Below are 15,415 nucleotides of genomic sequence, written 5' to 3'. Positions count from 1 at the left end.
GTCAGGGCCGCCATCAGGGGGGTACTGTTGTACCGGGCCCGGGCTCACCAGGGGGCCTGGTACAACAGCGCAACACATACTCATGTGATCGGTCACAGGCAGAGCACATGATCGCAGGGGGAATGATTCCTCCTCCCCTGCGATCGCATTCTTGTGCCTGGCTGTCACCGTGACAGAGACAGAGTAGCGGAGACCAGCGGACTGCAAGACAGCGGGACCCCAGGTAAGTATGTGTTGCGCTGTTGCTCATGGGGGGGGAGGGGGCGGCCCGCGGGGCACAGGAGGCCTGTACTGGGCCCCATGATTTCTGAAGGCGGCCCTGAGCATGGTGGTATAATAAAATGGAATGCTTTTAAATTCAAAAATTACCCAACCACTAAACCAAAATTCCAAGGTAATCCAATATGAAACAGAAGTCTCATATAAGAGTCCCCATACTATGCAAGAGGTGAAGTTATCTCTAATTGTACCAAATCTTTGATATCATCAAATTATCACAGAAACTATAAAATCACAATGGAGGGGCATGAACTTTATATGGTCAAGCAACTCCTTTGTTACATTGAATATCCTTATAATTTCGTGATATTTAAAGAAGAGGGTACATTATCCCACCTGTAAACATCTGTACAAATTCTGATGTAAGGGTTTATAACACAGTGTCCTCCCTTTCCCAACTTACCTCCTACTATGATTATTTGAGTATTAGACGTAACCTCATATTTCAGTGACCTGTATAAAATCTTGCAGTCTTGTGCCTCATATGGTTGTACTACCCCATATATAAAAGGGCCAGTTTCCATCACCTCTGTTCTATAGAAGCTACTTTTAGGCTTACAGATGGAGCGCGATTCTTTGTCCCTTCTGGTGCATAGGATGAGTCTGATTATGTCACACCAAAACCACCAATTCCTTTGTGTCATGGAATAGCGGACCAGTTAGTACTCATAAGTACAAAGAATTGTTCTCCACCTGAAGATCACATTTAATGAAGTATAAATCTATGAAGAAAGGTGCCAACAATGCATCTGCAACCATTAGGTGTAAAGAAGCAGCTTGTAGCAAATATTTAGTAAAATCATTAATATACTAAAACTGCTACAGTTTACTGCCAAAACAAAAAAAAAACAATTATGTTGAGTGACACCAGAGACTAGGATTTGGATCTCACAGTTTGGTTGTACACTAAACAAATATGTTAAACTGTCATAATTAAACAAACCATGATAGAAGTTGAAGAATTTGGAGCAGCGTGTCATATGTAGTCATCCAATACAACCCCCATTATTAAATCGGCTTCAAGACAGAAAGTCAGTCTAGTGATACAAATAAACCCCCTCTTTCCATTGAAGAACTTGTTCTGAATATTAACATGCAACGATTCTATAAGATCTTACTCCGTTTGTTAGATAAACTTTTAGACATTATATATCAGGCACAATGAGAGTGTGAGGGCACACAACTGCATAATAAGCAGTTAAAATAAAAATTAGATTCCAGGAGTTTGTCTAATGGATGGAATAAACTAGCTATGGAGGTTGCATTTGTACAATAGACTAAATTATTGCATTTAAATATAAAGAACACAAAGTCCAAAAATGAAGAACTATTCCTTTACAAGCAGTAACTAAAGTCTTTAAAAACAAAAATATAAAAAACTTACATAATGTTATGAGTTTTATAGTTACAAACGAACACAAAATTATTCACTTAATAAAACACTTTATGAAGGTGTAGAATACATTGTATAATTATAAAATATACAACTCTGCTCATTAGTTTAAAAACATACCATTGGCTCCAGAAAACACCCCTTGAAATATCGATACTGTACAGGGGTTCCTCTGGGAAGTGCAACATTTGTTTTCCAGACCGTACTGTTAAGAAAGAACACAAAGATTACTTATAGAAGACTTGATTAGCAAAACTAAGAGTTACAAACTTACTATACCCCCACTCACACAAATATAATCATTAAAGCCGTTTTCTGTACCACCCCCCAATAAACAAGCACATCAGTGAAGATCTACACTCATTTGTGAGGTACAGTAGTTCCCAGTATTTATTTGTTTGGAGAATCTCTGCTGAAGACCTGGTGGGACCATCTACACTGTACTAACCTGGAATGAAGGGAATGGAATATGTGCAAACCCCCAACCCAGATGGCAGATTTCCCTTTCAAGTAAGCAAACATTGTCACACTATGGGTAGGTTTTAAAAATCCATCTGCTTCTTTATTCTTCAATATAAATGGTACAACCCCTCATGCTCTCAGAATCCAATCCTTGCACTCTAAGGGGTATATTTACTAAGAGGAACCGCCAATTATCTGCGCTTTGCCATCTTTTAATTAAAATGCCAATTTTATTAAAGACAAAGCCCATTGGGTTTTAATAAAGTTTCCATTTAAAAAAAAAATAAAAAAAAATGACAGCAAAGAACAGAGAATCGCAGGTTCGTTGGAACCTCCCCTTAGTAAATATACCTCTAGATGTACATTTTCCCTCCGTCGTTAATCTTATTCACTGAAGGTTTTAAAAGGTAATCACCTACTACTAATCTTCTTCCATCAAACATGAAATGATCACAGCAATGTGATTTACTTGCATATTTAGAAATAAGCAATGTATTTATGTAAAAAAGATATGATTTTCTGTACAGCAGAATAGTGGTAATCACTCAGTACATGCTGAAACAGATCTCGCTAAAGGGACATGGCCCTACACTGAACAAATGGTAGCGATTCCACAGGAGAACATCATTTAATGATATACACTTTTCCTTGTCTTACAGACATAGTTCCGGTTTCATAAGCCAGCTCTGCAACCTTTTGCTCACATTAAAAATAATGAGCAGATAGATTGAGCAAGGCAAACAGTCAGCCATGCAGGCATGAATATACGCTATGCTTTTAGTTTTACTTACCAATCATTAGAGTCAGGCTGTAACACAAGGGCTTTCTCTGGTCTCCAGGCACCTAATACTTCACTATTCCCACAAAGTGCAATGACCTCCCCTGAAAATAAAAAAACAAGAGAGTCTAAACTGTTACCACGTTCCTTTTTGTACCTTTAGTTTATAGCACGATGCTGTTAGAGTAAACAAAATCCATTTAAGAACCAAAATAAACTTTGAAATATACATAGCCCCAACGTAAGTCAAGGAATATATTCTTCCCTTGATAAAATGTGATTTTTTTATTGCTAAACGAGTCCCAGTCAGGGCCATCTTTTCCATTGGGCACGATGGGCAGCTGCCCGGGGGCCCCACAGGCAAGGAGGCCCCATAGGCAGGGGCGGGCTGGTCCGGGTGGCATTGGCCCCCCGGGCCGGTCAGAATTACCGATGTTAGGGCCGGCCGGCCACCCCCCAGATTAAAAATTACCGTTTTTTTCCAGCGGCCGCATCACAAAACATGCGATGCGGCCGCGTCATCGCACAGGCGGCAGCATCACGTGACAAGGGATGCGGCCGTGTCATCAATGACGCGGCCTCATCTCGTCATGAGATGCGGCCGCCTGTGTGCCCACTGGCTGGAATTGCCAGCCCGCGCCTGCCCATAGGCACGGCTCTTAATGAGAATAAATAATCATGCAAAAGAAAAAAACCTGCAAAAAAAAACCTACAAGGGTCACTGAGCAAGTACATATATCTATATCTCTATATATCTATATCTGTATCCATCTATATATATATCTATATCTAAGGGCCCCGATGCACTGCTTTGCCCGGGGGCCCATAATGTTATTAAGATGCCCCTGGTCCCAGTACGTGATTCTGTGCTCTGACACTGCTTCCCATTGTCGGAGATAGCTCCACAGAGAACCACAAGCACAGCTATGGAATGGAAGACAGAACCATTTAATAATGATGTGGCCAATAAAAGTAGAATATGTAAAGTTTATTTTATATTGTAAGTGAAATAACTAGTTTACATTTCATTTGTAGGTTTCATTAAATAGGATAATTAAAAGATAGATAGGGTTGTTATATGCGATTTGTGTATTCTAGTACAGTCAATCCAAGTCAGAGGCAAGCCTTACTCAGAAGAACGGACAAAGGCATTTGTACCCAGATTAATAATAAATCCACCTACTTTTTCTTTTACATGCATCTCTGCTGAGAATATACAAGAGGTAATGGAGAGAAAATACCAAATATGGTTTTAGTGTTGATTCAAACACAAATCCCTATTTCTCCCTTTGCAATAGTCTTCTGTAACTAAAAGTTGGTATTCTATAATAGTTATATTGCAGAACCTGGAACTTGCCAATTAGTAGACAACCATTGATTTTATCCCAGCCTTATAAGTTGCCTTATTACCTCTCAAGCCCTTCTATTAGTCTTAACCATGTGTAATAGCCTCCGATAATAGAGTTTATGGGTATAGTATAGTGGCAGGGAGTGAAGGCCAATTTCTTTAGAGATAAAGCCTAATGTTATTTCATTAGGAACATAGCCAGGCAAACCTAAAATAGCAGGACAAGCAAAAGGGACAAGAGAAACAGCCCCTTAAGTTTACTTGTAGCCTATATTATGACAAATTGTTTACATAGTGCCAACATAATCTGTAGCACTCTGCAAGAGCTTTACTATGGTCAATTAATCCCTGCCCCAGTCAAGCTCACAGTTTATTTGAACACACATTTATCTACTGCAAAACATAGCCACCAGTGCCATTTTAGTGAGTGACAGCAGTATTAGCCAGTGTGCCACTGTGTTACCCTTTCAGAGAGATCAAAGAAAGCCATACCAATACACACCGACTTGTATTACACATTATTAAGAAAAGAACATTTTTTCAGTTAACAGTGAAAGGTTTGTTGACAACAAAATGCAATTAGAGCTGGAGAGAAAAGACTGCATAACCGCTCCACTTCCCATTACCATCATCAGGGAATACTGCAGAGCAAGTCCCGCTGTTCCCCAGCTGTACAGAATCAGAAAAGAGATGGACTCATCTACAGAAAACAGAACTACTTAAATAGCCCAAGTTTAACTAATGGAATATAGCTATGGCCCTATGATCATAGGTCCAGAGCGGCTTTGTTATTGCTTTCTCTGCATTGAGCGGATTATGTTCATTTAAGACAGCCAGGCATTAAACTGGGTTATTAAACATGCTGATTAGGTTATTTGAGGCTTCTCTGTTTGACATGTGGAAGCTGGAGCAAGCTGGCTGCCATCCATTTCCCTGGATAGTACTTGTGGAAGAGTCAAACAAAATGTTTGTTTTAGCATCTCATCCAAATGAAGATGAACTTGTACTTTGTTGTCGGAACTGACTTTTACATATGTTAAAAGGGGAAAGCAGTCCTCAAAATGTAAAAAAAAAAAAAAAAAAAAGTGTTAAGGAAGTAAGTCCTCAAAGTTATGGGGGGGGTTATCTCAATAGAAAGCAAGATTACTTAATAGATACTATGCACAGTGGGCAAATTTGGCTTAATAGAGATAGTGGGTTTTAATGGTCTCTTATCAGAGACCCTAATATGCTAAAAGGAGGTTATCTTACATTAAAAAAGGAAATGTAGTCTCACCATTCAACTAAACGATGTTTACAATTTTTGACATCATTGCTCAAATGCAGAATGCGAACAGGTATTCTTACACTCGTAATTAAAACTCATACAATCATAGCTAAAGTATTTCTCCAACATATTAGTGTGGAAAAGTATTTCCAATATCATAACATTAGATTACTCAAGATTTTCCACATTAGATGCCAGAAGAAATGTATCAGCTGTTAGCATTGTGCTTTTAGTTTAAAATGAGATTTGCTTATTCACTGCCCAATATTACATTTTTAAATTGACTTTTTCTAACTCACTAACCAGTGAAGAGCGAGCAAGTTTTACAAAAAGGTTCTGCAAAATTGTTGCCTTATTTTTTATTTGGACTGGAAACGTTGTAGGTTTCCTTAATAGAATTTGCGCTTCGTGTTCCTACTTCTCATCCAACCACACACACAGTAGAATTAATTGACAGTCGCTGCCCCAGCTCTATTCATAGATTACATTTAGCAAAGTGAAAATACAGTGTGGAATGGCTAAGCAACAGCAGAACTTTTAATGGACTGAACTTTGCACCTCAACAAAGGGGTCTGTTGTGATGAAATCTGCACTCTTCAGAAAATATATTTGTTGTTTTCTCAAAAGATGCTATTATTACAGTTCCTGTACAGGAATAAAAGATGAAAATGATCACCAAGCCCTAAGCCAGTGGTTCCCAAACTTTTGCAGTTCGCGGCACCCTTAGAATCTCCATAATTTTTTCAAGGCACCCCTCCAAAATAATTACTGAGCAGTCCTGTTTTATAAGTAGTTGGGGCAAAAAATTGTAATAAGTATTTAGGTCAGGACAGAAATACTTATTTAGTTGTATGCAAAAATGCCCCCTCTGCATCCAGACCCTCTGCCCTCTGCCAGCCTGTCCCCCTCCTCTGCCACGCTGTCCCCCTCCTCTGCCCCAGCCAGCCAGAGGAAAAAAAACAAACAAAACATAAACTTACCAATCCGCGCGGCGCCGGGACCCAGCATTCTCCTCTCTCACGCAGCTTGTCACTGAACGTCGATATTCAGTGACAAGCTGCCTGAGAGGAGGATGCTGGGTCCCGGCACTGCGCGGATTGGTAAGTTTATGTTTTGTTTTTTTCTCTGGCTTGCCCGCGGCACCCCTGTGACAGCCCTGCGGCACCCCTGGGAGCCATGGCGCACACTTTGGGAACCGCTGCCCTAAGCTATTCTTTCCCCCCCAAATCTATGTAGTCTTGCTGCAACTGAGCTTTCTTCACTCTCCCAACACTCCCCTCCAGACACACTCTGCACACTATTCTTCATATCAAGACAGTGTATGTTACAAATACCTGAGAATTATGCCTGCTTTTTCCACTATAGCAAGTATCTATTGGAGGTCCTATGAAAGCAATAAGGTTTCATTTCAAAAGTCAAAACATTTTTTGGTGTTGTAGTTCCATTGGTGTGAATTACTACAAGCCAGTACAGCCATGTCATTGTTTCTAATGCACTGATTATCTACAACTAATTTAGGCTTACTTGCACATCATTGAGGGGAAAGAACAAAAAAACAAAACAAATCCACCTACAAGCGCTCACGTTCAGTGCTTAGTTATGAGCAGTAACTCAAATACATATCACAGTGGTTTATTATAAATAAGTGTATCTGGAAACGGTCTCCCAGCCATCAAAAAGAGCTCACGTATTGCTCACATAGTGCCTTGTATAATAGGAGAAACAACGGCTTATTCTATTATAATAGGACTCTGTTGGGCTCCAAAAGCCAGGTGGCAAGTAAAAACAGCCGGGTGGAGCACCTGGGAAATAGGTGCTGGGCAGAACATTGGGGGTGGGGGCGAGTCTTGACCCTGCAATAAAATAAGATTTAGTTATTTTTTAAAAAAGGGAGATGCACATATCAAGCCAATTTGTGGGCTTAAAAAATACTCAGCCTATCAACTCATTAAGAACATCACTCCTTGCAAAAATCATCAGGCTGTACTCTTATGTTCATTGGCTCTGTTCACAAAATGGCTGCCTCCACGGTGTGTAGCAACAAGCACAGCTTAACTTTAGTCTACATCTCAAACATTTGCACAACTGAAAAGCTAAGTAACTGCTGAAATTGCAACATCATAAGAAAGGAGGCAGGCTCCGTTAACATTTTACAGATTGAATGTCTGAACAAATTTGACATCCAGGAAAACCCTGATGTGGAGTCCCAGTGAAATCACACTGTACCCATGCATAAGCAGCTTGTAATGCTGTACCAAAGTCTATGTACAGCATCACAAATTGCCTAAAGAGCACTGGCTGGATCAGAGAGGACTAGATGTCCTAGCTATGCTGGCACTTGTTTACTAGCAGAGAAGACGGAATAAATTTAGCACATGTTAAGTACAAAAACAAAAACCATCAGCATTTCCCCTATTTGTTGACCTTATGGGCTATTAGTGTTCCGGAGCCAAAGGTGAACCAAATGCAGCACAAACACAAGACATCTCTGAAGAGAGGCAGGAGGTATCCAAGATGACCCACAATAAGTACTTCTCCATAAAAGTCATTGACATTACATTTTACATTGACAGAGCAGCTTGTGGAACCAAGATGTGACACAAAGGATACTGCATCATCATCATCATTTATTTATATAGCGCCAACATATTCCGTAGTGCTTTACAATTGGGGACAAACATAATAAACTGGGTGAAACAGACAAAGAGGTGAGAGGGCCCTGCTCGCAAGCTTACAATCTATGGGACAATGGGAGATTGACACATGAGGTTAAGTCTACATTTTGCATTTTGGCCCAGCCAGACTGCAAAGGTAAAAGTGACTCATAAGCCAAATGATCCTGTCACACAACAATGTTGGTCAGGGGGTAGTTGTCTTGTGTGAAATTGTGTAACAGGCGGTAACAGGCTAAAGGTAGTGAGGTTAAGAGGGTGGTTGAGGAATATTATAAGCTTGTCTGAAGAGGTAGGTTTTTAGATAACGCTTGAAAGTTTGCAGACCAGAGGAGAGTCTTATTGTGCGAGGGAGAGAGTTCCATAGAATGGATGCAGCCCGAAAAAAGTCCTGTAACCGGGAATGGGAGGATGTAATGAGGGTGGATGAGAGACGCAGAGCTTGTGTAGAACGGAGTTGCTGTGTTGTGAGGAGATGTATGTTGGTGCAGCTTTGTTGATGGCCTTGTAGGTTAGTAAAAGTGTTTTATATTGGATTCGGTAGAAAACACTCAATTATTCAACTAGTTTATTTACAGTCAAAAGTCATATCCATTGTACTATTAGAAAGTAGATGTCCCTCTTTATTAGAGGGAATTTCACACAACATTTTAGGTCATTGCCAAAGGCCCCAATCCAACCTTTTCATCTAAAAATATTATGAACATAATAGCCAGAGGAGGTCTGGAAACTTTGCAAGGAATAAAAACAAGAAGTCCCAGAATTTTATTGGCCTCCCATGACAAGAAAAACGTATACTCCGTTACTTAGCAAACATAATAGTATGCATCTCAATTTCAGGCAAGGGATTGGAAATGTAGTTCTAGCCTGCTCTTGGGCGCAAATACAGAGCAAACAAGATCAGTGTCCATTTGAACCACACATACAAATATCCAAACTGTACAAGATCTGGCATACATTGGGTACTCTTAGACACAGGCCAACAGCATTATCAGGTTGGTTTTAGGGCCAAACATTGCAATACCAAGCCATATACCAGCTGCAATATTGCACAGTGTAGTTGGTTTTATGTTTATTTGTGAGTGTTTTTAGTAAGGGGTTTTTTTTTTGTTTTTTTTAAGGCAGTACAGACCTCCCCTCGGCATCTGGAGGACAAGACTACAAAATCAGTAACTACCAACTCACTTGGAACCTGCATCTCATGAATATCAATCAGGAATTATGAAGTGCATCAGTGATGTCACCAATTCTCATACCTCAAAAAAATGAAAATTCCTCAGTACAAAAACCTGGAAAAAGAAAGGGATTTCCATTTCTTGATTATGATGGAAGGACTTCACGGAGTTTCCACTTTCCTACTTCGTTCCATATAATGACTATTTAATTGTAAGAATTTTCGAATTGTTCATAATCTTTCATGCATTTGAGATGATGTGGGTCTAATCATTTTCGTTGTTATACCTTCAGACCTTTCCAATTGTAATATAGAGCCAGCCAACTTCAAACATGTCCCGATCAGTTCACACCACACCCATTTTGGGCAACACATCATCACTTTCCTGGCACGTCACACTCATTTCATCTGACAGAAGTCAAAACTGTACCATAACTTGCCAGAACTTGACATAGTTCCCGTAGTATTTACATTTGCTTTGCATCTGACAGCAGGCTATTGTTCTCTTCTAGAAGTATACATAGCCCCAACGTAGGTCAAGGAATATATATTTCTAGAAGAAAATATTGGATGGCAGCTGCAACCTTTAAGTAGACTACTGACAGGAGCTCTGCTATCTGCACAAATAATACTTCCCAACATAATCACCACATGTTCAGTTCTGATAAGCACCTATAACATATTTATTTGTGAATTTTATTAATAGCCCTTTTATAGAATGCAACCTGTATTATAGGTTTAGAGGCACTTTAATCACGGATAGTTCTAAGTGGTAAACCTTTGCTTATCATCATTTTTTTTTATCATACAAGATATATGTGCTGCTGAGCAAATACACAAGGTCACTGCCAAGTTCAGCTTTCAAGTTCTTGGAAGCCTAGCAGTGTGAGCACAAGTATTATTATCCACAGGCAACACAGCACAGTGCCTCACAGCACTGGGGTCATGAGTTCAATTCCCACCCATGGTCTTATCTGTGTAGAGTTTGTATGTTCTCCCCGTGTTTCCATGGGTTCCCTCCAGATGCACCATTTTCCTCCCACAATCCAAAAACATATTAGTAGGTTAATTGGCTATTATCAATATTGACCTTAGTGTGTGTGTGTTAGGGAATTTAGACCAAGCTCCAATGGGGCAAGGACTGGATGCGAGTTCTCTGTACTGCGCTGTGGAATGTGTGGCGCTATATAAATAGCCAATGATGACTATAAAACATACATCATCTTATTGCATAAATAACAAAAATACATATGCAGTCAGAATGAAGATTTAAATAATAAAAGTATAAAAATGACATTCACCCCCTCCCCCAAGTAACATTCACTGACTTGGGAAGTCATTAAGTTTCCAGGGGTGACAGTACTGTGACATCATATGATCAGCCATATAAACTTGTCATTGTCATAATGACCTCATAGTTCAACCAAAGTGTATATGTTGTTATCATATTTACACAGCAATAAATATGGATGCTGATATGTGACAGCTTATTGGGAGATCATAGGGAGTGCACAAGTCACTCAGAGGTAAAGAATGTCCAACACAAATTACTGTTATCACATTATAGTTTAATTGCTTAAATAATGGCAGCTAATAATAAAATTAAACTAGTTAAGGGAAGGCAGATTATAGCTTACCTGGCACTGTTGCTCCTCTGACTAGAAAGGTAACATAGGAAGATGCCATGGTGGAGACTTCTTATGCTGTCCACATACACAGCTCTTCCCTGGAAAGAGCAAATCATCCATATTACAAACTACAACAGTACAACAGGGCACCAGCAGGACTGACACGTTTCCTAGACAGCTATGGTGAGCTGGGGTCAGTGACAGGAGCAGGGGAAGCCACCACTAGGGAGACAGGATTACCCGAGGACAAGGCAGACAATGTATTTACCAGCAGAACGAGGTCCCAGGTCTGCGCCAGCGCCGAGTACACAGATATAACGGACAGTGCAGATATAACATACCTCAGTCCCCAGACCGCCCGAACCGGTCTAGACCGGAATGAAGCCGCTCAGCCCCGCAGCAGACTGCAGCAGTGTGTTCCGGAAACAGTGACAAGATATAGTAACATGATGGCATAACACTTCCCTACGGCAACTAGCCCCGCCCACTCTCTGCCGCACCAATCACCCAGATGTGCTTCACCCGCCAATAGCAGGAGATCTCTCATCTCATTCCGCCCGTGTCTCGAATCAAAGACCATCTGTGATTGGCTGGTGGGGAGAATTTGTGGCACCGCAGTCCTTGTGTACAAGGGAAAAGGTTGGAGAAGGTACCGTTTATTATGACTACTTTTCATGTATATTCCAACTGCTTTAACATGGGCAGAATTAGTTAATTGTGACTTAAAATATAGTGGTATGTAATATCTAACACGAGTTGTTCATTCAGCTCGGTGTATTAACTTGGAAAGTAGAATCAAGGTACTGTCAGACTGCTACTATCATCACCATTGGAGGTTACAGTCTAAATTCCCTAACATACACAGAGAGAGAGAGAGAGATAGACTAGGGTCAATTTGATATCAGCCAATTAATCTACTAGTATGTTTTTGGAATGTGGGAGGAAACCGGAGCACCCAAAGGAAACCCACGCAAACACGGAGAACATACAAACTCCACACAGATAAGGCCATGGTCGGGAATTGAACTCATGACCCCAGTGCTGTGAGGCAGAAGTGCTAACCACTTAGCCACCGTGCTATATTGCTAGGTATGGTAGAGTTCCCAACATACTTCAAGGACACTTTGCTCCTGAGCAGATGTATCATCATTATTATTTATTTGTAAGATACCACTAAACTGCAGCATGGGACAGTTGGAATAACAAATCATACAAAATACTAATAAATAAAACTGAACAAGTACATACAAGGTTGGTTGCAGCACATTGGGGGCGAGGTCACATCCCATGGGTCATGCATAGTGGTTCCAAAGCACTAGGCTGCCATCATCCCTGTCCTTAAGAAAGCATTGTATTGCTCCATGCACAAGTAGAAGGTTCTCACCATGACAATGTCCCTGCTCACCACCGTCAGTGTAGACATACCTCCCAACTACCGCAGAGTCGAAGAGAATCCTGCTTCTCTTTCCTGTGGAAGGCACACAATTTATGTCATTAGGCCCCACTGCAAAAAATATGATTTGCGTCATCTCGTTGTGGTGGGTGGTGCCTGATGATGCTAAATGCACCATCATGGCCCTGCCCACTGCTGCCCAATGACAAGATTGTGCAGTGGTAGATGGGGCTTTCAGGGCGCGATTCACATTAACACACCCCTCACACTTGCCCCCAGGACCTCCCCTTCGGAGGCTCCAAGAGGGGTGGTCCAAAAGTAAGCAAGCATGACCTTAGATAAATGAAAAAAAATAAAAATAAGTGAAATGGTAGTGTACATTTGATCAGTATGGAAAAATAGGGATATGTCTAATGGCAAAAATGTCTAGGTATGTAGCTTTACATAATGACAGTGAATGGTGTCAACATTATTGTGACGAAACAGGTTCCCACTGAACTGACGACTTTTTATTCTTCACCCATTTCTCGCAGTTTAATGTACTTTTTAATCCTTGGCCCAGTCTAAGTATATATACCAGAGCATTGGTGCATTATATATAGTGTCATTTCATGTTATTTGTTACATTTTGCACTTACTATTACCTGCAATATTGTATGTATTACAAATATAAAGACTATTGCTATGTTGTGTAAAAAAAACAGGACAGCAGAAGCCATTTTGCTTGTGTTAGCTAAGGTAATTACCATTTGTCTCAAATGTCCATTGTTATGAGGTGTGGCTTAGATCTGGCTGTAAGTAATATAATCAGAATGATGTCTGAATGACTGCTAACATAGCTAGCTGCCAGCCCTAGATCAACAGGTAATTAGAAAGGTAATTGGGTCAGATGATGTGCAATGTGTCTCCAAAGTACTATACTGGTTGAAATAACATTGGGAAATGTAATAATACGTATCTCAGACTTAGATTGTGTAATGCTGCAGACACAATGGTGCTGATTCATTTAGGTGTAAAAATGAGTAAGTTTTCTCCAGGACACAACCATGTTACAATGCATGTTAGTTTATTATTTTGCACATAAATTAAATACTGACTGTTTTTCATGTAGCACACAAATACTTGATAGCTTTATTTTTACACTGATATTTAAAGTTGACCTAGGACATGCCTTCCCCCAACTATAAATCTGTCCCTACATTTTAAATTTAGCTCCCCCTCCAATGCAACATGGTTTTGCCAAGGTGCAAAGTTACTCCTTTTTTTGCTTTCCTTTCCTTAATGAATCAGGCCCAGTGTGTCCAATCTTTTAATGTTTCACACAATTGTGAAGTGTCATGTTATTCCCTGATGTAATACTGTAACCCTTTTGTTAAGTGTATCCAGCCAAATAGCTAATCAAATTAAGCAATTTCATTGTATAATCAAGGTTATAGAGATGGTATGTCTAACAGTTAAATAATTTAAGTGTCCACTGATAGACCCCTGCTGAAAGTGGAAGGATTGAGACATTTAACCCTACTTCCTGTGTATACAGCCAGGAATATAAGGAGAGCAGAATACCAAGAGAGTCATTCTATCTTGGAGGCTCCTGGTGTATTTAATATCAGCACAAAGGACTCTTGACTGGCATTACAGTGCCACCAGAGGTACTCCTACCAGGACAGGGTTTGTGTGAGCCAGTATCCCAGGCTGCGTGACATAGAACCTGTCTATCAAAACTGTAGCGTTAATACTGTGGGAGGATAAATCTCTGAAGGATACTCAGATTGTTACTTTGGAGTGCTGACTGTTTGAGGCTGCTTGAGGGTACACAATACCATTTACCCTGTACCTTGTGAACAACTTATGGTGTTGTGCTGTTGTAATAAAGCCTTATCTTGGGTATATTCTGGTCTGCCGGAGTGAGATGAACCCCATGTAGGGTAACCACCATCCCAGTTAAGGATGGTTTCCTCACAATTATCATCATCATCTCCATTTATTTATATAGCCCCACCAATACCGCAGCGCTTTACAGAGAATATTTGTCATTACAGTCTAAATTCCCTAACACACACACACACACACACACTAGTGTCAGTATTGTCAGCAGCCAATTAACATACCAGTATATTTTTGGAGTGTGGGAGGAAACCGGTGCACCGGGAGGAAACACGCAAACACGGGGAGAACATACAAACTCTACCCAGATAGGGCCTAATTCGAAATCGGAAACCATGACCCCAGTGCTGCCAGTCAGCAATGCTGACCACCGTGTCACCATGTTGCCCTGTTGATCGGGTATGTCAAAACATTCTCACAGTTCCAGTTGTGTTCTGGATATATGCAAAAGTGCTCCGCATCTAATTTAATTTGTGCTGATACAGTTAATCATATCTCCTTCATATGACCCATTTCATCACTCACTGATCTTTATCAGAGGTATTTAATAATACACAGATCGCTGTATAAATCCGTATCCAAGCTCCATTCATGCATTTAATTAATTTATAGCTGGTTTGGTAATACAGTAATTTAAATAGCCAATTCTTATACAAATTATAAAAAAAACACTTTAAATTCCTGCAAGCATCAATATCATACAAACACGGGGAGAACATACAAATTCCACAAAGATAAGGCCCTGCTCGGGTATCGAACTCATGAGCCCAGTGCTGTGAGACAGAACTGCTAACCACTGAGTATCTGGTGTGAACACTTAGTAAGGCAATGGAATAGTGTAACTATGTAATGGATTATGTCAATATTATCCAGATAATTTATGACACTAATTTTTTATGTGTTCATAGAAGTAATGTACATGTTTTTCAAAGTGAGATAGAATGTGTACAAACTTTCCTTACAAAATAACCCTTGCCAGTTGGATGTACATAATAAAGCACTAGCTATGCCGTGTTACCAGAAGCTGCGTGTAGAGTTGATGCTTGTTACTTGAATATGGACCAGATTTGTTATATGGGCATCTGCATATGGGGTGCACAATGTTCAGCATACTTTGTCTATTTTTACTACTGGTAA

At 40.2% G+C, this 15,415-nt stretch overlaps 2 protein-coding genes across 4 annotated transcripts in view; one reads left to right on the top strand and one right to left on the bottom strand.

Annotated features, from left to right (window-relative positions):
- The window catches only part of GPCPD1 (glycerophosphocholine phosphodiesterase 1), a 48,208-nt gene extending 36,762 nt beyond the window's left edge, over positions 1-11,446 (bottom strand). For 2 of the 3 annotated variants that reach the window (XM_075204010.1, XM_075204013.1), the window contains exons 1-4: positions 11,343-11,446; positions 11,011-11,099; positions 2,926-3,016; positions 1,793-1,877 (exon numbers count right to left, since the gene is read on the bottom strand). In XM_075204010.1, coding sequence (XP_075060111.1) covers positions 1,793-1,877; positions 2,926-3,016; positions 11,011-11,059 — 225 coding nt within the window. In that variant the 5' untranslated portion in view covers positions 11,060-11,099; positions 11,343-11,446. Of the gene's footprint in view, positions 1-1,792; positions 1,878-2,925; positions 3,017-11,010; positions 11,100-11,269 lie in introns of all 3 variants that reach the window. The other variant, XM_075204011.1, reaches the window with a different exon arrangement.
- Positions 11,447-11,570: 124 nt separating this feature from the next.
- The window catches only part of SHLD1 (shieldin complex subunit 1), a 90,101-nt gene continuing 86,256 nt past the window's right edge, over positions 11,571-15,415 (top strand). The window contains exon 1 of the mRNA XM_075204014.1: positions 11,571-11,650. The gene's annotated coding sequence lies outside the window, so the exon portion shown is untranslated. The remainder of the gene's footprint in view (positions 11,651-15,415) is intronic.

The sequence above is a fragment of the Mixophyes fleayi genome, chromosome 3 (genome assembly GCF_038048845.1).
Source record: "Mixophyes fleayi isolate aMixFle1 chromosome 3, aMixFle1.hap1, whole genome shotgun sequence".
Taxonomy (NCBI): domain Eukaryota; kingdom Metazoa; phylum Chordata; class Amphibia; order Anura; family Limnodynastidae; genus Mixophyes; species Mixophyes fleayi.
The sequence above is the reverse complement of the archived record's forward strand: the minus strand, read 5'-3'. Positions and strand labels throughout refer to the sequence as shown.